Genomic DNA, 25,494 nt, shown 5'->3' with positions numbered 1-25,494 from the left:
CAAAACGTCTGTAATCAAACATCAGCTCACTGAATAAGTCTACAACCTCATCCACAACCCAAGCTACAAGTCTTCTCAAACTTTGAACTGGGACGTTATCAGAGCCCATACCCTTGCTGTATTCTGTATGCTGCTGTTTCATAATGTTATATTGAGTGAATTGAGTTGGCTGCAAACTGGTGTAACTGATGGTGGGAGTCTCCAAGAAGCCTGCAGCCAGAACTGAAGCTGTCATAACCTCAATTTTAAAAAAAGTACCAAATACTGAGTGCTGCTGCCTGTTCAGGTGTTGGTGAATGGCTTGGATTAGCTTCCAGACACCTTTACCGTTCTAGATTTCATCTAAATAAATAAACAACTCTGCAGCATGCAGAGCTGACTTCTCCCTGTTGGTGACTGCATTAGAGCAGATCTAGGCATGAGAATAGTGGTTGGTTTCAAATTGGCTGATTGACGTTTTTTAAATTTCAAATTTTTTAAAAACATAAACACTGAAGGAACCGGAAATATTTCCCTTTACACTTTTTCCTTTTTAATAGCTACTGTTATTTTTCTTGTGAAAAAAATTGCTGATGAGCATGCTGTGGCGATTAAAGTGTGCATATAGTACCTGGAGGGCAAGCACCCCGATATTGAAATGTAAAATGAGGTCTGGGAAATGGGCATTGAGAAAAGTGAGCTGGTTGGGTAAGATAGCAGAAGCTCAGCTGGTACCTTTTTGACCCATACCCCACAAACATGCTGCCTTAGAGCAACTGACCAGGCTGATGTGTGAAGGAAAGGGAATAATTAGGAATAGACCACTGACACCCTCCCGCCCCAAGCCTGCTGCACTGTTTGCTGAGATGATTGATCTCTTGACCATATGACCTGCCTTTGTCCCAAACCTTTATACCTTCCATAACAAAATCTTGACAATATAAGTTTTAAATTTAAAATAAGTTGCTGCTTTCAGGAGTGCTCTAAATTTGTACGAAACATTACCATTAAGTGTGTAGAAGTGTTTTCTAATCTTACTCCTGAAGGATCTGGCCCTAACTTTGTGATTTAAGGGCCCTGCAGATTGTTGAACTAATGGAAATAATTTCTTCTAATCTACTGTTATCGCTTTCCCTTACGTTCCTGAAAACGAATCAAAAAACATGGAATTGAATATAATCAGGCTCATTCATAAAGTCAGGAGGTATGGGATACGGGGTGATTTGGCTGTCTGGATTCAGAATTGGTTGGCTGACAGGAGGCAGAGAGTGGTTTTAGATGGTACGAATTCTGCCTGGAGGTCAGTGCTGAGTGGTGTCCCGCAGGGCTCTGTTCTTGGGCCTCTGCTCTTTGTAGTTTTCATAAATGACTTGGATGAGGAGGTTGAGGGGTGGGTTAATATGTTTGCTGATGACACAAAGGTTGGAGGTGCCGTTGATAGTATTGAGGGCTATTGCAGGCTTCAGCGAGACATTGACAGAATGCAGAGCTGGGCTGAGAAATGGCAGATGGAGTTCAACCTGGATAAATGCGAAGTGATGCATTCTGGAAGGTCGAACTTAAATGCTGAATATAGGATTAAAGGCAGGATTCTTGGCAGTGTGGAGGAACAGCGGGATCTTGGTGTTCAAGTGCATAGCTCCCTCAAAGTTGCCACCCAAGTGGATAAGGTTGTTAAGAAAGCGTATGGTATTTTGACTTTTGTTAACAGCGGGATCGAGTTTAAGAGCCGTGAGGTTATGCTGCAGCTGTACAAAACCCTGGTGAGACCACACTTGGAATATTGTGTCCAGTTCTGGTCACCCTATTATAGGAAAGATGTGGAGGCTTTGGAGAGGGTGCAAAGGAGGTTTACCAGGATGCTGCCTGGACTGGAGGGCTTGTCTTACGAGGAGAGGTTGACTGAGCTCAGACTTTTCTCTCTGGGGGGGAGGAGGAAGAGAGGTGACCTGATCGAGGTGTACAAGGTAATGAGAGGCATGGATAGAGTTGATAGCCACAGACTTTTCCCCAGGGCAGGATTGACTGCCACGAAGGGTCATAGTTTTAAGGTGTTAGGAGGAAGGTACAGAGGAGACGTCAAAGGGAGGTTCTTCATCCAGAGAGTTGTGAGCGCATGGAATAGATTGCCAGTGGTAATCGTGGAAGCAGAGTCATTAGTGACATTTAAGCAACTGCTGGACATGCACATGGACAGCAGTGAATTGAGAGGAATATAGTTTAGGTCATTTTGTTTTTGGATTAGGATTATTCCACGGCACAACATCGTGGGCCGAAGGGCCTGTACTGTGCTGTACTTTTCTATGTTCTATAAGTAATAATAATATCTGCTAGTTTTGCCACTACCCCAAAAAATTCAATCTGGTATATTTGGAATAACCTTCCCACAATGTATGCTGGCTCTGTTTGGATGAAAGCATTCAAGACGACAAAAGTTCCTTAGTTATAGACTAATAATTTCATGTTAACAGATGTCCAGGTTAGATGCATTCATTTCCTGGTTTTTCTCTTTTAACTTCTCAAATTCATCATTCACCAAAATTTGCTCTTGTATAGTTCTGATTTTGTGGTTTGTGATTTGATTTATTTTTGTCACATGTATGGATATACTGTGAAAGGTATTGTGTGCTAACCAGACAAATCATACCTTACATAAGTACATCAGGGTATTGGAACAGAATGCAGAATATACTGTTACAGCTATAGAGAAGATACAGAGCAAGATCAACTCTAATGTGAGGCCCATTCATAAATCTGATAACAGCAGGAAAGTAGCTGTTCTTAAATCTTGGCTTGTGTTTTCAAACGTTTGTATCTTCTGTCCAATGGAACAGGGTGTAAGAGAGTATAACCAGGCTGACGGAGGGGTCTTTGTTGGCTGTTTTCCTGAGTCAGTGGATGGAATGCCAGTTTGTGTGAAGGACTGGGCTTTTGGAAGGTTTTAGCTTGGTTTAGGATTTTTTTGTTTAACAGATAACTAATAAGGGCCACTGGACCTGAAGCATTAACTCTTCTTTCTCTCTTCATAAGATGCTGATAGACCTGCAGAATTTCTCTCGCAACTTGTTTCTGTTTCATATAGAAAATAGGTATTAGTCTTAAGATCATAAGACATCAAAGAAAAAGTAGATGATTCAGCACATCGTGTCTGCTCTGCCATTCGATGAGATCATGGCTGATCCAACAATCTTCAACTCCACTTTCCTACCTTTTCCCTGTAACCCCTTAATTTTCTTACTGTTTAAAAATCTGTGCCTGCCTTCCATATGCTTGTAGACACAGTCTCAGCAGTTTTGTGGTAAAGGGATCCACTGATTCTCTAGCCTTTGAGAAAAGACATTCTTCCTCATCTTTTGTCTTAAGTGTGTGACCACTTATTTTGAGTTTATGCCCTGTTTTCCCATAGGGTCTCTGATCAACGGTCTTTCCACATTTACCCTGTCAAATCTCTTAAGAATTTTAGTTTGAGGATTGATCTAAAAATCCTGTAAGATTTGAGTATGTTGAAGATTTGTTATTTTGTTTCAGAGCCCTTGGAAGTTTTGAGTGTGGAGATTTCCCTGCGTGTCAGGAACAGTTGGAACTGTTACCTGGGGAGGACATTAATTTCATCAATGGAGCTGCTAAAGACAAATTAGGTATGAAAGTACGCAATCCCATCTGTGCCCCAATTTGGCAGTCTTTTCCCCTATAGAATATTTACTGATTAAATAGCAGGAGTACTGGCAACTTATTTGTATTGTGATGATATTCTGGCTTTAAGAGATGTATTTTGTACTTTTTATTATGAAGAAAGGTTGGGACGGATGTGTGGAGCAATCTACTCAAAGCTGATAAAATAAACAGATTGTGAGGCCTTGGTTTTTTAAAAAATTGGAACAGTAGAAGCAACCTGACTAAGTGGGGCCAAACTCCCACAGAAGCAGGAGTTTTAGTTTGTTTTCAGTAGCCGCTGCTGCTGGGATCTTGAAGCTCGATGTGGAAGCTATTTTTCTTCTGTTAGAGCTAAAAGCTGGTGTTCTCTTCCTGCTGCTAGAATTGCATGCGAGACAATCTGTTTTTCTAAATTTGCTTTTCATTAGAGGCATTCAGCATGGAAGTAGACCCATTGGTCCACCTAGTCCACATTAACTATGTTTCCAAACTAAACTAATCCCACTTGCCTTTCTCCAAACCTTTCCTATTCATGTATTTATCCAAATGTCTTTGCCATGTTATAATTGCCAAGGGTATGTTTATAGAATTTTACTATATTGGAACAATATAGTAAAATTCTATGCTTAATATAGTATAGTATAATTCTATGCTTATAATATTATAATTATATAGAATATTATTATATTATATTATAATATAATTCTATGCTTAAACAATGCTTAATATAGCTGCTATTTTCTTAGTTTCAATTGTAACATTTCATTAGTTACAGTTAAGCCCATTCTTATCATTTATTGCTTGTATTTTAACTCTGTAAAGATGAAGTATGTTTTGCTTATTGTTGAGTGGTTTGACCAATCAAAATGTATTTGGAAAGCAATGCCATACACTTAGTGTAGACCCTAACATTTTATTATTTTAAAGCTATCCTAATATATTTTGAGGGGGTTTGCTCTGGTCCATAATAGTATAGACACGGAATGTGTTGCTTAGCTCTTTTAGCCTCTCTTACCATTCAGTTAAAATCATGGTTGACATGTGCCTCAACCCCCGCACGCCGCCCCCCCCCCCCCCCCCCAACCCATTCTTGTCTTTACCTAACAGGCATTATCTTCCAGTTTTGAAAATTGTAAGTGCTCACCATTCAAAGTCTATTAGTTCCCATTGAGTAGATTCCCCACTCCAGACTTTTGAACTGCAAGCTACACAGGAATGCAAATCAAGTTTGATAGCCTCATAATTCATCTCTTTTAGCCTCTGGACAACCAGTGCTATACCCTTCCACAGGCAATTTGTTCCTGAGATCCACTGACCAAAACTGGATACTAAGCAGGCCTGGCAAGACTGTTCAACAAACACACCTCTCCCTCACCTGTCTCTGCAGCACATAGACTGAACTAGATATTCTTTAAGATAAATGTATTAATACACAACTTCTAAAACTATTTCCAGAAAATCTCCACTTCCATAATTACCAAATTAGTAGCTGGTTCTTCACTGTTTAAATTATTGCACTTGGGAATGAGGATGTTAATTGGTTAAATATTTAATAAATATTGAAAATGTATGTTTGCAGACATGAAAAAGCTACTTCCAAATGTGATGACTCCTGACCCAAGGGAACTTCAGAAAGCCATTGAGGTTCAACTAATGAGAAGTGCTGTTTGTTTTTCTTCAACTGTTGAACAAACAGAACAAGAAAAGAAACTCCAGAACGGCACAGAGTGAGTGCATCCAATTGTGTTTGATTATATGTATTTTATTTTGGAGAGGTCACTTGACTCGCAGCATTAACAGATTTCTCTCCACAGATGCTGCCAAACCTGCTGAGCTTTTCCAACAACTTATGGTTTTGTTTCTGATTTACAGCATCTGCAATTAGTTTATGCTTTTTCGGATGCATTGTACTGCAAATCAGTGAAAAAAGTTTTGTGGCATATTTGAAGAGCACAATTACGCATGCTTTGCCAAACAAACACATCATAAATTAGGGTCATAGATTAGGGTCATAGAGTAATATAGCATAGAAACAGCACCTTTGGCTCAAGCTGACTATGGAGCCCACTCAGCCTGTTCCGGTTGCCTGCATTTGCTCTATATCCCTATAAACACTTCCCATCCATGTATCTATCCACATGTTATTTAATTACTGTTATTGTACCTGCCTCAACCACTTTCCCTGGCAGCCCATTCCATATACACACCACTGTCTGTGTGAAGAAGTTGCCCCTCAGGACCTCCTTAAATCTTTTCCCCCCCTCACCTTTAAGCCTGTGCTGTCTTGTTTTCAATTCCTCATCCCTGGGAAAAAGACTGTGCATTCATCCTATCTATGTCCCTCATGATTTTCTTCACATCAATAAGATCACCCCTCATCCTCCTACATTCCAAGGAATAAAGTCCTATCTTGGCCAGGTTCTCCCTGTAACTCAGGTCTACTAGTCCTGGCAAGATCCTCAAAAATTTTCTTTGCACGCTTTCCAGGTTAACTGTGCTTTTCCTATAACAGGGTGACCAGAACTGTACACAGTACTCCCATGTGCAGCCAATGACTTGCCACCAGTGACTGGTACAACTGTAATGTAACACCCCAACTCCTATACTCAAAGCATTGATTGAAGGCCAGTATGCTAACTGATTTCTTCACCACCCTGTCCAAGTGTGACGATGCTTTCAATAAACTATGTACTTGCACTCCTAGGTCCCTTTGTTCCTCAACACTCCTCAGGACCTTATTATTTACTGTATAATTCCTACCTTGGTTTGACTTTCCAAAATACAGCACCTCCCACTTATCTGTATTGAATTGCGTTTGCCAACCCTCAGTCCACTTCCCTATCTGATCAGGATCCCTGTGTAATTTTTGATAACCTCCTTTTGCTCTCAGTGGTACCTTCTAGTTTTGTATTATCCACAGATTTGCAAATCATGCCTTGTACGTTCACATCTCAATCATTTATGTAAATAACAAATAACCAAGGTCCCAATACTGACCCCTGTGGCACACCATTAGTCACAGGCCTGCAGCCTGAGAAACAACCTTCAACTATGACCCTCTGCTTTCTATCATTGAGCCAATTTTGAATCCAATTAGCTAGTTCTCCCTGGATTTCATGCAACATTGCAATCATGACAAGCCTGCATATGGGACTTTGTCAAAGGCCTTACTAAAGCCTGTATAGACAACATCCACTGCCCTGCCCTTGTCTGTCCTCTTATCTCTTCAAAAAATTCCAAAAGATTTGTCAGGCATGAATTACTGTGCACAAATCCATGCTGACTATCTCTAATTAGATTTTGACTATCCAAATATTGGTTGACCCTGCCCCTCAGTATCCCCTCCAATAACTTGCCTACCACTGATGTCAGGCTCACTGGCCTGTGGTTCCCTGGCCTGTCTTTGCTACCTTTCTTAAACAGTGGAACAACATTAGCCACCCTCCAGTCTTCCAGAACTTCTCCAGTGGCTAGAGGTCATGCAAAAACCTCTGCAAGGGCCTCTGCAATTTCTTCCCTAGATTCCCACAATGTCTGAGGATGGACTTGATCAGGCTCAGGGGATTTATCCACCTTTATGCACTGCAAGGTGGTAATATGGCTGATCTTGAACTCCACTTGCTTCCGGAATCCCTTGATTCCCTGAGAGACCAGGGAAAGAGAGTGTGAGGAGGTCCCCTCTCCTGTTTGGTTCTGAATGATCGTTCCCCTTATCTCGAGACTGTACCACAGTTGTAGATTCTCCTGCCTGGAGAAACAACCCCAGTAGCTACTGTCAGGAAGGATCCTTCAAAGATGGCTGCCAAATGGTAGTGCTTGATTCTTGATCCAACGTTCATTAGCTTTGGCTGTTCAGTGTTAAAATTAACTGCTTGCAATTTTTTTCTTTTCTAAATCCGTACTTGAACAAATAACTTGAGCAAATGCAACCATCACACAGCATATGTATTTCCAGAGAGCTCCATCTCAATTACTTGGCTGTATTAAACTGAAACTTTTATTACACCATCACATGTAATTTCGGTTTACGAATACTGTGGTGACCTCCCCGATTAATTAGGCAGCTGTTAGTTACTGAATGAGACTTTTGTTTCACCTTAGGAATTCAGAAGCTAGGACAAATCATACTGTCTGTGTCGTTTACTTTAAAGAAGTTACCATCATTGATATCTAATTGTGTGCCTTAACTTTGTTTATGGAAAATTAACTTTGTGTAGCTACTGCAAGTGCTTTATATAGAAAAAAACTCACGTGTTCTACTCCCACCATTCTCTGGTCACCATTGCTGCTGCTTTCTGTACCTCCTCCCAATATTGGGAGCTGCTTAGGGAGCTTTTCCCAATCAGGATGAATTAAAAGCTGATAGCTAATACAAAATAAAACTAATTATTAGAAATTGTACTTTTCAAAAGTAACGGAATTGATGTTGATTCAAGTTTTTATGATTTAGAAATACAGTCAGGTATCTGAAGCAGATGGCGCGGGTTGCTGTTGGACCGTTGAGACTATCCACGTTATCGATGGCGGGATCTCTGCCAATGCTGAGCACTCTCCAGCTGTATTGTTCAACTGCACTCGAGAACACCGTGACAAACAAGTTATCTACAGAGGTAAAAATAAGTTTCTAGTTAGGACTTATTCAGTATATTGTGATTACATGATGTATTGCATACAGCATTGTAGTGAAGTCGGCTGTCGGAATTTCATTCCTGCCTCCCAAGCATGTTGCTGTCAATTTATCTGTCACTCACCAATTTGATTGAATTTCATGTTTCAGTTCTTATCCATAATCCTTTGTATTGTATAATGCAAGGATGTAAGGGTTCATCGTTTTGCATGGAGAAAACTGATCACGTTATGTTTGGTTGCTGCTTCCAGGAGTATCCCTTCTCTTTGGTGTCGAGTTGACTTCTAACTCTGTTCAGACTTCCCTCATGATAATTGAATTGTTTCAAAATGTGAATTAACCCCTAATTGGAAATGGCAATACAGTTTGTAAAGATTTATGGAACTATGAATTATGGAAACCAACTGTTTTTGGTCTAGGATTGTCTTCTTCCACTGTACAGTGAAGCCTTGCAATCCTGCAGACAGCATGATGTCCGCCCCTGGCTTCAGGCCTTAAGATACACTGTATTCCAAGCCCGTGTAGCGGAAAAACTGAAAGGTAAGGGAAACATTTAATATGAATGGAAGAATAATGACATTGGTGACTTTCTTCACCACCTCCAAATTCCATTGACCTTATTCTGCTTGAGTTAGTAAGTTTGCAGATGATACAAAGATCAATCGAGTTGTAGATAGTGTGGAACGTTGTCAAGGATACAGTGGGATATAGATCAGTTGCAGATATGTGCAGAGAAATGGCAGATGGGTTTTAACCTGGGTAAGTGTACGGTGCTGCTCTTTGGGAGATCAAATATTAAGGACAAGTCCACAGTTAATGGCAGGACTATGAACAACACTGATGTACAGAGGGATCTTGGAGTTCAAGTCCGTACCTCCCTGATAGTGTGGTAAAGAAGGCATATGGCATGCTCGCCTTTATTGGTCAGGGTATTGAGTACAAGAGTCAGGATGTCATGTTGCAGCTTTATAAGACTTTTGTTAGACCTTGCGTTCATTTCTGGTCATCACATTACTGGAAGGATGTGGAGGCTTTGGAGAGGGTGCAGAAGGGGTTTACCAGGCTGCTGCCTAGATTACATGGTATGAGTTACAAGGAAAGGCTAGAAAAACTTGGGTTGTTTTTCTCTTGAGCGGTACAGGCTGAGGGGAAAGTTGCTAGAAGTCTATTAAATTGAAATGCATAGATAGGGTTGATGGTCAGAATCTTTTACCCAGAGTTGAAACGTCTAATACTAGGGGGTATACATTTAAGGTTAGAGGAGGTATGTCCAAAGGAGACTCGAGGGACAAGTTTTTACATGGAGCAGTTGGAGTATGGAACGCACTGCTAAAGATGGTGGTGGAAGCTGATACGATGGAACGTTTAAGGGGCTTTCTGGTAAGGACAAATATATGTATGGGATAGAGGGTTATGGACCGAGGACAGGCAAAAGGAATTTGTTTCACTTAGTGTCATGTTTGGCGCAACATTATGGGCCAAAGGGTCTGTTCCTGTACTGTACAGTTCTATGTTGTGCTTTCCTCTGCTGTTCTTCCACACCCTCCCATCCCAAAATCCTCTTCGCTGCTTCCCCTCCCCCTGCCCCATGCACTCTATAATTATCAGATAGGTGAGTTCCTACAATTTGCTTATACCAGCTAAAGCCAAGAACAATACAAGTAATTGAAAGGAACTGAAGTCTCAAGGCAGTTTTCAAGCCATTCTGTTGGATAATTGGACAAGATACTGTCCAAAAAGGTTCTGTGTACCATGTTTCAAATTCTACACATGATTCATTCCTTGGAATGTAACGCACAGGCTATCTGAAAGATTCAATTCATTCAGTTTGGGGGAATATGTAGTATGGGTATTCAAAATTATACTCAATTGACATATTGTTTTTTTTTTGTGTCCAGGATCCAGTACTTCAATTAATGGGCATCTTATGGAACTTGGACTCACAGCTGTTAAATTTGCTCGGAAACAGGGGAATGTCCTTTTGGCCACCAAGCTCCTTGAGCAGTGTAGTAAAACTTCATTGAGTGATGCTAACACAACTCAGGACTTAGTCCATTTGTTCAAACAAATGTCACTGCATGGCACTGTTCATGAAAAGTGGGGACCAGAGCTTGATATTGAGAAATCAAAGCTATTGTACACTGCAGGTAACTAAAAGGAGACTTTTATATTTCATATTTGTAGTAAATCTTAATATTTTCTGTCTTCCTTTAAGTAAAGAAGTGAGGAAGTAATCTGCTTTTTGAACTTCACCATTCTGTTGTGCAACAACACGAGAATTTTTTTCTTTCTTTCCCTTGAAATACACTTGTATTTGTCTTACTGAATCTCAACCATTGTGAGATGCTAACCTGGGCCTTGGCAAGGGCTGCTTTAAACCAGATGTTGATCTGTTTAACAGGAGTTATGGGAATAAGTTTATTTTTGTACCAGCTGCTGCCCCCCTACTCCGTGCAGTGACTGCCACATGCATTAGTGCTTGCTGTGGAGAGGTATTTGCTGTTCTGTATCTGATTATGGGGTTCAGTGGAAAGATGACAAATGGGCAGGAGCTGAAGCCATTATACGTTTTGGCAGGTTCGGCTTGTATCTGCTAGAGTCAAAGGTGACGACTGAAATATACAAAATCCTAAGGGGTCTTGATAGCGAACATAGAGAGAATGCCTCATGTGATGGAAGTGACTGAGTGCCATTAGTGGGTTATTGCTGTCTAAAGCAGGTGAGGGTGTATTTTTTAGTCAGGGGGTTGAGTGTCTTTGGAACTGCCTTCCTGAAAAGGTGATGGAAGCAATAGCCCTTGAATTTTTTTAAGGCAGAGGTGTATGGATTTTTGATAAGTTTAAACGTTATCAGGGTCAGGTGGAAATGCAAATTTGAGTTTGCAATCAGATCAGTCATGATCTTGTCACATGGTAGAGCAGAGTTGAATGGATGAATAGCTTACTCTTTGTTCAGATGTTTTTAATATGTGCTTCCTTACTTGTATGTGATGTTTTAGTGTTTCAATATTTCAGTTTTTAAAATTTTAATCTTGTAAAATGTTTTGACTGAATGCAGTATATATTGATCTACCTAATAGAACTCAGCAGAGAAATTGTTACAAGTAACTGAAATATTTGACCATTGTCAATAGGTCATTCTGCCCATGCATTGGAAATGTTGAGTTCTTGTGCCATAGCATATTGCAAATCCTCTAAAGCAGAATCGGCAGTAGCCAAGTCGATACTCACCTTGACTAAGTGGATTCAAGCAGAATGGAAGGAAATGTCCATCCAGCTAAAGCAAGTTTTCAGAGCTCAACAGCAAAAATCTATTACTGGTCTGCCTACTTTGGCGAAAAGCATCCATACTTTGGCTGAATTGACCCCTCCTAGCTTAATAGAAGAAGCAGCTTGCCCCAAAATGGTGGTTGAATCAACAGGTAAGTGTCTCAACTATTTCATAGCAATAAGCAAAAGCTTTGAATGCTTTTTAGCATGCTATTAAGATTGAATTCAAATTGTTTTATTTTCAGTGAATATCGGGGTTGGAGAACCTGACTTTGTTTTAGGGCAGCTGTATCACCTATCAGCAGTTCAAGCACCTGAAATAGCCAAGTCCTGGGCAGCGTTGGCCAGTTGGGCTTACAGATGGGGCAGGAAGGTGGTTGATAATGCGAGGTAAGTTTTTGTGGATAGTTTTGGTTTTTAAATTATTCAGTCTCCTATGGCTTTGTACAACGGTGTCTTTAACAAGCTGGTAAAAGGGCAGGGATAATTTACCAAAGCGCAGAGATGTAATTCTGTCCGTCCTTTATTCATTATATTTTAATCCATATGTTTGTGATAATCATTATATAGCCCTTTGCAGAGAGGCAGAATCAGTTGGAATGTGGGAGTTCCTATGCAATATAGGTCAAGGAGCTTCCAGATTCAAAGTTGGCAGATTGATGTAAATACAGCATGTTATGTATATATTTTAAAAACAAATTCTTGATTGCAAATCAGTTGTCATGGTTTTAGCAAGGGTGTCAAAAATTGACACTGATCAGAGGAGCTTTAGTAAAACTATATACCAGGAATGTGGGACTTAAGATACAGAAGCTGGGATTGTTATCTTTAAGCATGGGGAACATAAAGGGGAAAATTTCATAGAAAACTTGCACTTGTATAACATTTTTCAGGACACTGGATGTCTCTGCAACTGATGTAATTTTTAAAGTATACTCATTGTTGTAATCTCTGAAAAGGAGCAGGCACTCTGCACACAGGAAGGTCCCACAAACAGCAAAATGATGACAAGATAATCTGTTTGTCATATCGATTGAGGGATAAGTAAATGCTTATTTTGTGGGATTTTTACACCCATCCAAATGGGCAGGTGGCTTCAGTTTAGCATCTCGGCTGTAAGATGACACCTCTGTGTGCCGTGCGTTCTCAGTCCTGCGTTAATGTTCGCCTGGGTTTTGTACCTAACACTTAACCTGGAACCTTGAGATTCATGCAACTATGCTACTAATTGAACAACAGCTGAGACTAAATCATGAGTTTATAGAGTAAATGAAGAAATTGCTTCAGTGTTTACTGAATCAGCAATGAGAAAACAGTCTTGAGTGAATTGTTTTAAAATCTCAGGCAAGATGACAGTTTTTAATGTAGTGAATTAAGCTCAAAAGTGCTGGTGGTGGGTCTAGATGCAGTAAGAACTTTTTTGAAAACTTATTGGATGAGCACTTCAAAAGAGGAAAGATTTTGCAGGTTTTAGAGGGAAGGAGCTGGGAAAGACAAGAATCAAAACCAGCTAAGGGATAATGGGCCAAATGACTGCCTACTTCACTTTATATATATCAGTCTATAATGATTCTATTGTGTACATATAAATTTATAAAATGAAAAAGCTGATGTACTGAGACAGAAAGAGGAACACTAAGTCTGTTTCGTGCTTGAGAAGTGCTCATGACATTGGCTTTTTTTGACAATCTCCAAATCAATAAAATATCCAATCTTTTGGCTTTTTTGCACAAAAGAAAAATGTTAGTGGCTTTTGTAAAGGATTTATTTTTGGGTCTACTCTGTTACAGTCAGGGTGAAGGAGTTCCACTTCTCGCCAGAGAGAAGACTGATGTTCAAAATCTCCTGCCAGAAAACACATCTGAAGAAGACACAGAAGCTATTTATGGAATTTTGGGGCAAGCTATGTGTCGACCAACTGGAATTCAGGTAAACGGTTAAAAAGAATCTGCTTTTGAGTTCATCATTTGTAGTTCTATTGCTTCAATTTTTTTATGCTGAAGGATAACTAACTAAGTTCTATGTCTAACAACTAGACATGGACTGTTGCAAGAAGGAAGTAATTTAATGAAATTACTATCTTCTATTACTTTATAAGACATTTATCTCTTTTCCTGTTCTTAATTTGAATTGAATCATAGTTTAAAGTTAAATTGATCTTTAACTTTTGTAAAACTTGTTTTCAGGATGAAGACTTGGCCTTGCAAATAAATGATGATGAAGAAGATGACATGGTGGAGGTTATTTGGCGGCAGTTGATGACTAACTGCCCATGGCTTGGTGACCAGGATGAGAGTGTCATAGAAGGACTAATTGAAGTGTGGAGAAAAGTTGTTGATAGGATATTCAACCTTTATAAACTCTCTTGCAAGGCATACTTCACTTTCCTTAAATTGAATGCAGGTCAGGTTAGTAATCAAATTTCTTATTGTGAAAGGTGGTCTTAAACTTTTGAGAGGAGAAGAAATGGAATGGAGCATCTACAAGGCATTGAATAGTCTGATTGTTTTTGGTTTGCCCACTGCAATCAATTTGACAGCTTTTCTTGGTCGATTTAGTGTTGTATTTGCTTTTTTGTGAAAATGAAATCTTTTGGAGTTTTGGGTCAATGAACATCTTCCTAGATTTTCATATAATGTCTGACTTTTTTTTAATATCTCAGAGCTTTCTCCTCACTGGTTATGGGCACTAAGCCTTTCTTGGAAATCCCATAAGTAGACTGAGCTTGAAGCTTTCTTTGGAAATGCTTTCTGAATTTTAAGTTGACCCTGAAAAATGTAGATATGCGGTCCTTACGTTGTGTTTGACATAATCCCATTTGCTGAAGATATCTGGTATGTTGGTGACTATTAGGAATTTTTTTTGACAGTCTACCCAAATAATCAGTTTCTTTATGTGAACCCTTCCGTCATTTGTCATTTTTAGCCTGTCCAGTCATTCCTGATCCATTACTGCGCTTGATTTGTGCTCTTGAGAATCTTTTTTAGAATGACACTTGTGTAGCTTGATCTAACCAGTCAGGGAACTGTGCCATGAAGTAGTGAGTTGAAGATGCTATTGGAGATCTACAGGAATATGTGTACCTTTCAACCTGTGTTTTTGTGGAAGTCATAATCATAAGAAATAGGAACAGGAGTAGGCGGTTTGCCTCCACAAGCGTATTCTGCCATTCGGTGGGATCTGGCTGACCTGACATTTCTTGTACCCATTTTCCTGACCTTTCCTTTGACTTCTCCTGTGATCTCTGCCCCACAGCTCTCTGTGGCAAGGAATTCCAAAGACACTGAACACTGAAGAAATTCTTTCTCTTCTCAGTCTGAAATTAGCATCCCTTTATTCTGAGACGGTGGCCACTAATCTTAAGCTCTCCCATGACAGTGAACATCATCTCAGCATGTTCCCTTTAAAGACCCTTAAGTATCCTATATGTTTCAAAAAGTTCACCTCTCATTCTTCTAAAGTCCAATGAGTAGAGATCCAACCTGTTTGACTTTGCTCAAAAGATGATCTTTCCAGAACAACAATCATCCTACTGAGCCGCCTTTGATTGCCTTCAAAGATTATATCTTTCCTTCAATAAGGAGACCACAACTGCTCTCAGTGCTTCAGTTGTGGCCTCACCCATACCATGTATGGTTATTGTTTGTCTTGTCTACTGTTGGGCTCCAATCCATTTGTGTAAGTACAGTATCTCAAGTTCTGGGGGTTAAGCTCTACATTCAAGGATGTTTGTCACTAATAGCTGCAGCTTGACTGAGTAGTTTCCAGTATTTCTCAATTCCATCTTGCATCCGGCTGTAAGAAACTCAACAGTTAGTGTCAGTGTTTGAATAAGTTTTCCTGATGGGTATTTCTAGATGCCATCTGTCGTGGAATGTCTTTTTTTTTAAACAGTAAAGACATCCAGTTGGTCAACAGCATTTGAGAAATAAGAACATGATCTTGTATGTATTGCTCATACTCTGGGAAAATTTGAGTTATCAAAAGGCAAAGATAACAGATTCCTGATACTGCAGGAGTCCATTGGAGCAAGTAAATGAAACTTTGAACAATTTTTCCCCAGCACTTTTTAAAGTTAACTACCCCAGAGAAAAGCATCAAACTTGCTTTACATTTGGCTTTCAGATAGATTCGCCAGCTCTGATTTACATCCCCATATAACTGAGAAATCAGGAACTGGATTCTGAACGGAGAAACAAGCAGGAACCATCCAAAAGGCCTGTGACTTTAGGGACTCATGTATGTTTCTTAAATTTGTGACGAGCTCTGGAGAGTGGACCAGTTAATTTATTTCATCATGGGATTTGAGCATCTCTGGCAAGGATTTGCTGACCATCCCTAGTTGCCCTTGAACTGAGTGGGATGCTGGGCCTTCTGAGAGAGGGCAGTGAAGAATCAACCATATAGTCATGGGTCTGGAACCATCAGTAAACAATTAAGTAAGGAGAGGAGATTTGCTTTGTTGAAGAACATGATTGAAAAAGATGGATTTACAATAATCAATGATAGTTGACACGGTCATCATCATAATTTAAGATTAATGTTCCAGATTTATTAACTAAATTCAAATTTAACCAACTGCTTTAATGGTATTGAATCCATGTCATTCACCTGGGCACCTGATTTACTGTCTGTGATGTTGTCACGCACTGCCATCTTCCCTTTATTATAATAACATTATAATGTAATGTAATCTACCAGTAACTCTGGATAAAATCCACTTTTCTGGAAAGTCATCTGATGCCACAAAGATTGGTAGCAATAATGGTGAAGAAAAGTTGATGCTTGGATTACTGCTGGATAAGAGAGTATTCATTTTAACAATGCTGTCGTTGCATAGAGTGGCTCATACTGGCTGAAAGGAAGGCTTTGGTCATTCCAGGAAGAATTTGAAAGGCATTGCTGTTAATTGTTTTTTTCCTTTTGAGCAGGGTTGCCAGGAAAATAGGAATTAACTTGTTGGCCATTGATTTTTGGTAGCAGTTGGGATTTCCATGGATGTAGAGTTAACGTTGACCATTTTTCAGACAGGTGAAAGGACCAAAATTACTTAATGTCCTTCAGACAAAATATCTCTTGGAGTGCATCATGGAGTCAGACTTGATGTGTAAATTCCTATTGCTGACCTGAAAGCTGTAACCAGATTAGTTTTTTTTCTGAAAGGAAAATTTGTTGCATCAAACTCCCTTTTCACATTTTCTGAAAATTATGCAGTGTCTGGTGTGAAATCGTAGATTTTGATTGCTTATTAATGATTTGTGAAATTCTTTGAATTATCGATGTCTACAGATAGTGAAAGCCAAGTGGATTGAGTTGAGGTGACTGACAATCTATAGAGAGTCAGCTTTTTTATGTTGATCCACGTTTCTGCTGGAACCTGATGCACGTAAAACTGAAAAAAAAGTTTTATTACTGAAGCTGATCTATTTGTGGAAATGTATTGGGGAGAAATCTCTAGATACTTGAAACAAAAACAGATAACTCAGCAATTCTTGTAGTTTCTGGAGAGTAAGCAGAGTTAACATTGAGTCTAGTCGCCCTTCTTCAGAACTGATAGTAATGAGGAAAAAGTGATAGACATGCTGAAGACAGGCATTGGGGGAGAGAGAAGTAGAGCTGGAGGCCACAGAGAGAAACTAGGGTAACAAAAGGCCTGGTTGATAGTAAGTCAGGGACCATGAGTAGGTGAAAGTAGGCTGACTGTACTGAAAGCATCCACATCATGACAGGGCCTGGTGTGGCTGAAGGACATAGGTATTCATGCTCTAAAATCATTGAATTTTTTTAACCCACTTGTGGGATGTAGGCATCGCTGGCTGGGCCAGCACTTATTTCTGAACCTTGTCATTGAGAAGAACCCTTGCTGGCGAGCTGCCTTGCACCATTGCTGTCCATGTGCTGTAAGTTGGTCTATAATGCCCTTACGGAGGGAATATTGAGATTTTGTCCCAACAACATAGAAGGAACAGCGACTATGTTTCCAATTCAGGATCATGAGTGGCTTGGAGGAGAACATGAAGGTGGTGGTGTTCCCATGTATCTGTTGCTGTTGTCCTTTGGATGGGAGTGAGTGTGGGTTTGGAAGGTGTTGTCTGAGGATCTGAGTTTCTATCATGCACCCTATAGATACGATACACTATTACTGAGCATCAGTGGTGGCAGGAATGGATGGGTGCCCATCAAGCTGGTTGCTTTGTCCTGCATAGTGTCAAGCTTCTGGAGTGTTATTGGCGCTGCATCCAACTAGGCAAGTAGAAAGTCAGAGTCAGGCATGGAATCAGGCTTTTTGCCTAAACTGGTCCGTGGTGCCCACTCGGCTAGTTCCAGTTGCCCACATTTGGCCCATGTCCCCCTCAACCCTTCTCATCCATGTACCTATCCAAATATTTTTTAAATGTTGCTGTTGTTCCTACCTCCTATCACTTTTTCCTGTAGCCCATTCCATAAATACATCACTCTCTGTGAAGAAGTTACACCTCTGGACCACTTAAATCTATCCCCTCTCACCATAAGCCTGTGCCTTCCAGTTTTGCTCTCCCCAGATGGGGAATTGAGTATATGCATTCATCCTGTCTATGCCCTTCATGATTTTGTACACCTCAATAAGGTCGCCCCTCATTCTGTTGTGTTCCAAGGAATAAAGCCCTATCCTGGCCAACCTCTCTCTAATTCAGACTTGCTAGTCCTGGCAGCATCCTTATAAATTTTCTTTCACACTTTCCAGTTTGACTGTCTTTTCAGTGACCAAAACTGTCCATAATACTCCAAGTGCGGCCTTACCAATTACTTGTACAACTGTAACATAATGTCCTAACTCCTGTACTCAATGCCCTGACCGGTGAAGGCCAGCACACTAAATGCCGCCTTCACCACCCTGGCCACCTACAATGACACTTTCAATGAACTATGTACTTGTACTCCTAGGTCCCTCTGTTCCACAACACTGCTCAGTAGACAATAGACACAGGAGTAGACCATTCGGCCCTTCAAGCCAGCACCACAATTCATTATGATCATGGCCGATCATCCACAATCAGTATCCTGTTCCTGCCTTATCCCCATAACCCTTGATTCCATTAAATGTTAAAGTCCTACATTAGTTTGAGTTTGCAAAGTGCAACACCTCACACTTAACTGTATTGAATTATATTTGCCAATCCTCAGGCAACTTCTCCATCTGATCAGGATCCCTCTGTAACTTTTGATAACCTTCCTTACTGTCATCAATATCTCCTAGTTTTGTATCATCCACAGATGTACTAATCATGCCTTGTACATTCACATCTCAATCATTTATGTAAATAACAACGGTCCCAGCACCGACCCTTGTGGCACACCACTAGTCACTGGCCTCCAGTCTGAGAATCTGTCTTCAACCATCACCCTTCGCTTCCTGCTATCCAAATGTTGGTTGACCTTGTCCCTCAGTATCTGCTCTCGTAACTTGCCTACCACTGATGTCAGGCTCACTGGCTGTGGTTCCCTGGCCTGTCTTTGCTACCTTTTCTTAAACAATGGAACAACATTAGCCACCCTCCAGTCTTCCAGAACTTCACCAGTGGCTAAAGATGAAGCAAAAATCTCTGCAAGAGCCTCTTCAATTTCTTCCCTAGACTCCCCCAGTGTCTGAGGATGGACTCGATCAATCCCAGGGGATTTATCCACCTTAAAGCGCATTAAGGCTGCAAACACCACCTCTCTGGCAGTGTGTGTGTGGTCCAAACAATGACTGTGGCATGTCTCCCAGAAGTCTACTGTGATGACTCAGCTGCTTTCTGATTTGCTTTTCATCGCACTCCTGACTTGTGCCTTGTAGATGGTGGACAGGCTTTGTGGAGTCAGAATACTCATCGCAGTATTCCTAGCCTCTGACATCTTGTAACCACTGTCTTTATGTAGGGAGCCCAGTTGAGTTTCTGGTCAGTGGTAACCCCCAGGATGTTAGTGGGGGATTCAGTGATGGTAACACCATTGAATGTCAAGGGACAGTCTCTTTGTCTCTTTGGTGATGGTCATAGCCTGGACTTTGTGTGGTGCAAATTATCAATATTGAGTCCTGAGGGTGAATGGTCCCCAAGCGAAAACGAACAGTGGTTCTTCTATACTGAGCCTTGCTGGAGCAGTGCAATGTGTCTGAGAGACAAATGCTGGCCCAAGGACACGGTGTGTTAAAGTGGCAGGCAATAGGAAGCTCGGGGTAATTTTTATGGACAGAACGTGGACGTTCCACAAAGTGATCACCCAGCCTGTGCTTCATCTCCCGAATGTGAAAGAGACCACATAGTGAGCAGTGAGTATAGTAGAAAATACTTGCCCTTGAGTGATCAGAATAAAATTTGCTAACAATGGAAGGGAAAACAATCTTTGTGCAATTTAAAATGAATCTTTATGGATTCAAGCCTGTCTGGTTATCGTGGTGACAGCATTTTTCCGTTTAAAAACACCCTGGCAAGTGGGGTGATAGGTTTGTTATTGTTTGTTTACTTTTGATTTGAAATTGATCTTTTGCCGAAACAGCCTTGTATCAGCATTATAAGATTTCTTGGGTATCTTCATTTTTCCTCTAGCTCCCTCAATATTAAATCGTTAGAATATTTCCTACATTCAAAATTACTTTGCAAAATGTAATGCAATTTAATCCACTGACCTGGTTAACATTCTAACCTGTTCATTTTATAAAAGCCAACTCCTTTCAATGCTCTATGTCACTACCTTTGCAGGTTCACGTGGATGGTGAAGATCCCAAGGTGATGCTCAATAATACACCCACCAAACAAAGCAATGATGATGTCATTGTTATGGCTACTCTGAGGTTGCTAAGGTTACTAGTGAAACATGCTGGTGAGCTCCGAGAAGGCTTGGAGCATGGTCTAGCTACCACTCCCACAGCTCCATGGAGAGGCAAGTGTGAACTCGCAACGATATATGTCCCCTTACGTTACTGCTGATGAGTTTTATGTTTATGCCCTATGTGAGAATAAATTGAAATGTGTTCAATATTTGGGCAACCTTGTTATAGATTGAAGTGATACTAGAACAGATGTTTAGATGTGATGTCTGTCTTCTCAAAGTGACAATGTAAAGTTTCTACATTGACTACAGTTCTTGGTACTGTTCTGATTTGCATGAAAAATATTCAGCTACATATTGAAGGTTATTGTAATGCTGTGGATCAGGCATCAGCATTCAAATTCTCCAAGTTTATTAGTATCTCGTAGTTGACAAATTAATTTCAGTAAAGACACATTCTGGTAGGAAGAGAAAAAGAACTCTGGTACTACCTAAATAGGCTGGAGGAGTAAATAAATTTGCGCCAATGTTATTCTTTTTAAAAAAAAGCATGTCGAGTTTTGAGGGATAAAACCACTGCTTTTCTGTTCTGTGTTAAATTTGTCTAAAATCTTCGTTAGACCACACTGTAGGTGGGTCTGGTCTCTACGCTCTGAAGGAATTGGCACACAGAGGCTCAGTGGTTAACACTGCTGCCTCACAGCACCAGGATCCCAGGTTTGATTCCACCTTCTGGCGACTGTCTGTGTGGAGTTTGCACATTCTCCCCGTGTCTCTGTGGGTTTTCTCCGGGTGCTCCAGTTTCCTCCCATAGCCCAAAGATGCGCGGGCGAAGTGGATTGGCCATGCTAAATTGCCCGTAGTGTTCAGGGGTGTGTGGTTATAGGGGGATGGGTCTGGGTGGGATGCTCTGAGGGTTGGTGTGGACTTGTTGGGCCAAAGGGCCTGTTTTCACACTGTAGGGACTCTATGATCTGTGATCTAGAGATTGCCTTTGAGCAAATCTTGAATAAACTTAAGGATCCTTTCTGTGAGAGGGCATTGAGGTGAGACTACAAATATAAGGTGCACACTGAACAGTTACATAGGAAATCTGAAAACAAGCTACTTCAAGACTATAGGAGATAAAGTGTGGAGCTGGATGAACACTGCAGGCCAAGCAGCATCTGCGAAGCCTCTTCCAGGAATGCCTAACCTGAAGAAGTTACCCTCCTCCCTCCAGAAACTTCTGTGCTCCTAAGATGCTGCTTGGCCTGCTGTGTTCATCCAGCTCCACATTTGTTATTTCGGATTCTCCAGGATCTGCAGCTCCCATTATCTCTACTTTGAGAGTATAGTTATAGTGTGAATTTTGCCATCGTGTGGAATAGTTGATGTATTTAGAGTCAACACAGTGTGGAGCTGGAGGAACATAGCAGGTCAAGCAGCATCAGAAGAGCAGGAAAGTCAACGTTTTGGGTCAGGACCATGCAGAACTGGGTGGGCGGGGGAAGGGAGCTGAGTGAGAAATAGAGGGGGGAGGGGGAAGGGGCTGGGGAAGGTGGGTGGGATGGTGTTGGGTAGATGCAAGGAGGGGGTAGTTGGAATTGGTCGGTAGGAAGGGTGGGACAGGTAGGTGGGAAAGTTGATGGAGGGGTTGAGCCAGGTCAGGGAGATGACCAATCCCTGCTACCCCTGCTTGCGTCCATCTATCACCTCCACTCTCCCAGCCCCACTCCTCCTCCCTCTCACCACCATGACCTGACACAACCTGTCCATCTTTTCTCCCACCTATCCACCCCTCCTCCTTCATTGACCAGTCCCCACCACCTGCACTCACTTATCACCAGCCACCCTTCCCCCTGCCCCACACCATCTCTCTCTAAATATTTCTGAGCTCTCTTTCCCCTTCCCACTTCTGAAGAAGGGTCCTGACCTGAAACGTCTGCTTTCCTGCTCCTCTGTTGCCTGGCCTGCTGTATTCCTCCAACTCCACACTGTTATCTTTGCCTCCGGCTTCTGCAGTTCTTGCTATCTCCGAGTGATATATTTTAAAGAAGGTTTTATAAATTTGATGGAGAGAAGAATAAAATAGTTTGTTGATGGAGTGAGATGAACAGGCTGAAAGAAGGCTTGTATAGCACAGAATTACTGACGTGCATCTTGGCATCTCTTATGTTGTACATTCCATACTTTGTGTTTTGGGCACAACGTAGAGAATCTCACTTTCTTCTTTTAAATACTAATGTAACCATGCAGCGTCGTAAATGGCATTATAACAGTGCTACTGAGTTCGACAGAATACACGTATTTAACTTGCAACATGTGTCACTTGGTTTTTTGTGATCTGTCAGATTGTGTAATTATAGGGTAAAAGCTAATCAGACCCTTGTTAAGGCTATTGGCTACACATTTACTAGGAGTGATAGATAAGCACAAATAAAAGGTAATAAAATCATGTATAGTAACTAATAGAAATTAGCATCTATGTTCTGGGGTCAAAAATAACAAACACTGCTTGATATCTCAATGGTCTGAAGCTGGTATAAGAGCCACTGATTGTAACTTGTAGGTTTGAGAGACTGTTGGTGTCTCAAACTTAACTAGATGACTTCAGAAGTACAGGTCTTGGAGCTTGCTTCCTGTAAAGTATCGGTAGTGCACTTTGAAACACACACATGTTAGGCTCAGATCCTATCAAAGTCTTTCACAACAGTTTTGGGCTGCTTTTCTGCCTCAGTTTATTGTACAGCAATAGGATTCCATGAACCGAATATATAGAATATAACAGGAAATGGTTATGAAAGTACTAATTGAAAATAGGTAATAGCTATAACTGCCTCCCCTGAATCTCTTTGTTTGTCATTATTTTATAAAATCCCTTTGGACTCAATGTTCATTATGTAGTAAAAAAAACTTAGAAAATTAATTGCCTTTCTTGGGGGAAATTGAAGGATTAGATTTGTTTCCCTACAGTGTGGAAACAGGCCCTTCGGCCCAACAAGTCCATACCGCCCTTTGAAGCATCCCATCCAGGCCCATCTCCTCCCCCCCCCCCGCCCCCCCCATAACCCTGAACATTACAGGCAATTTAGCATGGCCAATCCACCTAGCCTGCACATCTTTGGACTGTGGGAGGAAACTGGAGCACCTGGAGGAAACCCATGCAGACACGGGGAGAATGTGCAAACTCCACACAGTCAGTTACCTGAGGTGGGAATCGAACCCGGGTCCTTGGCGCTGTGAGGCTGCAGTGCTAACCACTGTGTCACCGTGCTGCCTCAAAGTACGATAAAGCTTGTAAATAATTGTGTTCAAAATATATGCAGAGTTCCTGTTGAGCTGAAACAAGATGAAACTTCACAACAGTCATAAGGCCTTCTGAAGACTGGCAAAAAGCAGCAGATTTCAGCAAAAATTAATCACTGCGAAATAGGATAAAATTTACAAGTCTCTGGTTGCAGTGCTTCCTAGACGCTAATTAGGTGCATAATTCTGCCTTGCATGCGATTGAAGAAATGACCACTGAAGTGGTATTCAATCTCTGATGTTTCCCTACAATTTCTACATATCTGCAGCAACTGAATGAACAGATGTTTTGTGCACAAGGCTTGTCTTAGCCTTAAGTTAGTACAGTTTCTTTTAATTATTTTTCAATCGAATGGTAGTCATTGAAATGTGAAGCTGTGCAAAAACCTATCAGGACCATAAGACACAGGAGTGGAAGTAAGGCCATTCGGCCCATCAAGTCCACTCTGCCATTTAAATCATGGCTGATGGGCATTTCAACACCACTTCCCTGCACTCTCCCCATAGCCCTTGATTCCTTTTGAGATCAAGAATTTGTCGATCTCTGCCTTGAAGGCATCCAACGTCCCTGCCTCCACTGCACTCTGCGGCAATGAGTTCCACAAGCCCACCACCCTCTGGCTAAAGAAATGTCGTTTCATTTCAGTTTTAAATTTACCCCCTCTAATTTTAAGGCTGTGCCCATGGGTCCTAGTCTCCCCGCCTAACGGAAACAACTTCCTAGCATCCACCCCTTCTAAACCATACATTATCTTGTAAGTTTCTATTAGATCTCCCCTCCACCTTCTAAACTCTAATGAGTACAATCCCAGGATCCTTAGCCGTTCATCATATGCTAAACCTACCATTCCAGGGATCATCCGTGTGAATCTCCGCTGGACACACTGCAGGGCTAGTATGTCCTTTGAGGTGTGGGGCCCAAAATTGGAATGAGCAATACCTGTCCCTTCCGTGATGCTGTAGCTTAGGCAATTTCCTCAGCTTTCTGTCTGTTAGATAATGAAATCCGAAATCATTTGTGCAGTTTTCACTAGAACTGAAATTAAGAAAACTTGATTGTATTTTTGTATATTAACAAATCATGTTTTTATTGGTAATGACTTGACTTGAATGTAATCAATAATAATTGAGCTTTACATTTATCTCCACATGTCTCTGCACAACATTTATGTTTAGTCTGGGCTTTGTTTCAGGTATTATTCCACAGCTGTTCTCGCGCTTGAATCACCCTGAGGTTTATGTACGTCAGAGCATTTGCAATTTGCTGTGTCGAGTAGCTCAGGACTCTCCTCATCTTATCCTGTATCCTGCTATTGTTGGCTCAATATCACTCAGTGGTGAATCCCAATCCTCTGGTAATTAACATTTCTGTGTAGATCTTAACCTACTGTTAGCAAGGTCACTGGTAAAATTATTAGAGATGTTAACGAATAAGTGTTCAGTTTATGGAAACCTTAACTACTTCAGAGAAGCAACCCTTAGTTGCTTTAATCAAGAAATTATTTATCTATATATTATGAAAGATGGAGTACCCAAAATGTATGTTTGTTTTACTTTACAAATATCCCATAAATATTCCATTTCCCTTCAATTTTCCTTCTGTTGGGTATACAGGATGTCACAAGAATAGTGTAAGGCTGTAGCCTCCTATTGAATTGATAAATGCCCTTTTTCTTCAACCACAGTATGAAATAGTATGAAAGTACTACCATGAGGGAAGTGTCAGTGACCTTAATTCTATTAGTTTTAAAATAGTGATGGAAAAGGATAGACTTTATCTAAAAGTGAACGTTCTAAAATGGAGTAGGTGCAATTTTGACGGTATTAGGCAAGAAAGTGTTTTTTTTTAAAAAAAATGATTGAGGCGCGCTGTTCACAGGAAAGGGG

General features: G+C 40.9%; 1 protein-coding gene across 2 annotated transcripts in view; it reads left to right on the top strand.

Moving 5' to 3' along the window:
- Positions 1-25,494, top strand: part of smg1 (SMG1 nonsense mediated mRNA decay associated PI3K related kinase) — a 182,014-nt gene that overhangs the window by 89,169 nt on the left and 67,351 nt on the right. For both annotated transcript variants that reach the window (XM_048551867.2, XM_048551868.2), the window contains 11 exons: positions 3,508-3,617; positions 5,213-5,360; positions 8,084-8,243; positions 8,680-8,800; positions 10,159-10,407; positions 11,394-11,681; positions 11,775-11,919; positions 13,320-13,458; positions 13,716-13,937; positions 20,250-20,430; positions 24,801-24,962. In XM_048551867.2, the coding sequence (XP_048407824.2) occupies positions 3,508-3,617; positions 5,213-5,360; positions 8,084-8,243; positions 8,680-8,800; positions 10,159-10,407; positions 11,394-11,681; positions 11,775-11,919; positions 13,320-13,458; positions 13,716-13,937; positions 20,250-20,430; positions 24,801-24,962 (1,925 nt within the window). The remainder of the gene's footprint in view (positions 1-3,507; positions 3,618-5,212; positions 5,361-8,083; positions 8,244-8,679; positions 8,801-10,158; positions 10,408-11,393; positions 11,682-11,774; positions 11,920-13,319; positions 13,459-13,715; positions 13,938-20,249; positions 20,431-24,800; positions 24,963-25,494) is intronic.

This window comes from Stegostoma tigrinum, chromosome 23, assembly GCF_030684315.1.
Source record: "Stegostoma tigrinum isolate sSteTig4 chromosome 23, sSteTig4.hap1, whole genome shotgun sequence".
In the NCBI taxonomy this organism is placed as follows: domain Eukaryota; kingdom Metazoa; phylum Chordata; class Chondrichthyes; order Orectolobiformes; family Stegostomatidae; genus Stegostoma; species Stegostoma tigrinum.
Note: the sequence above shows the minus strand (reverse complement) of the source record. Positions and strands in the feature narration are given on the sequence as shown.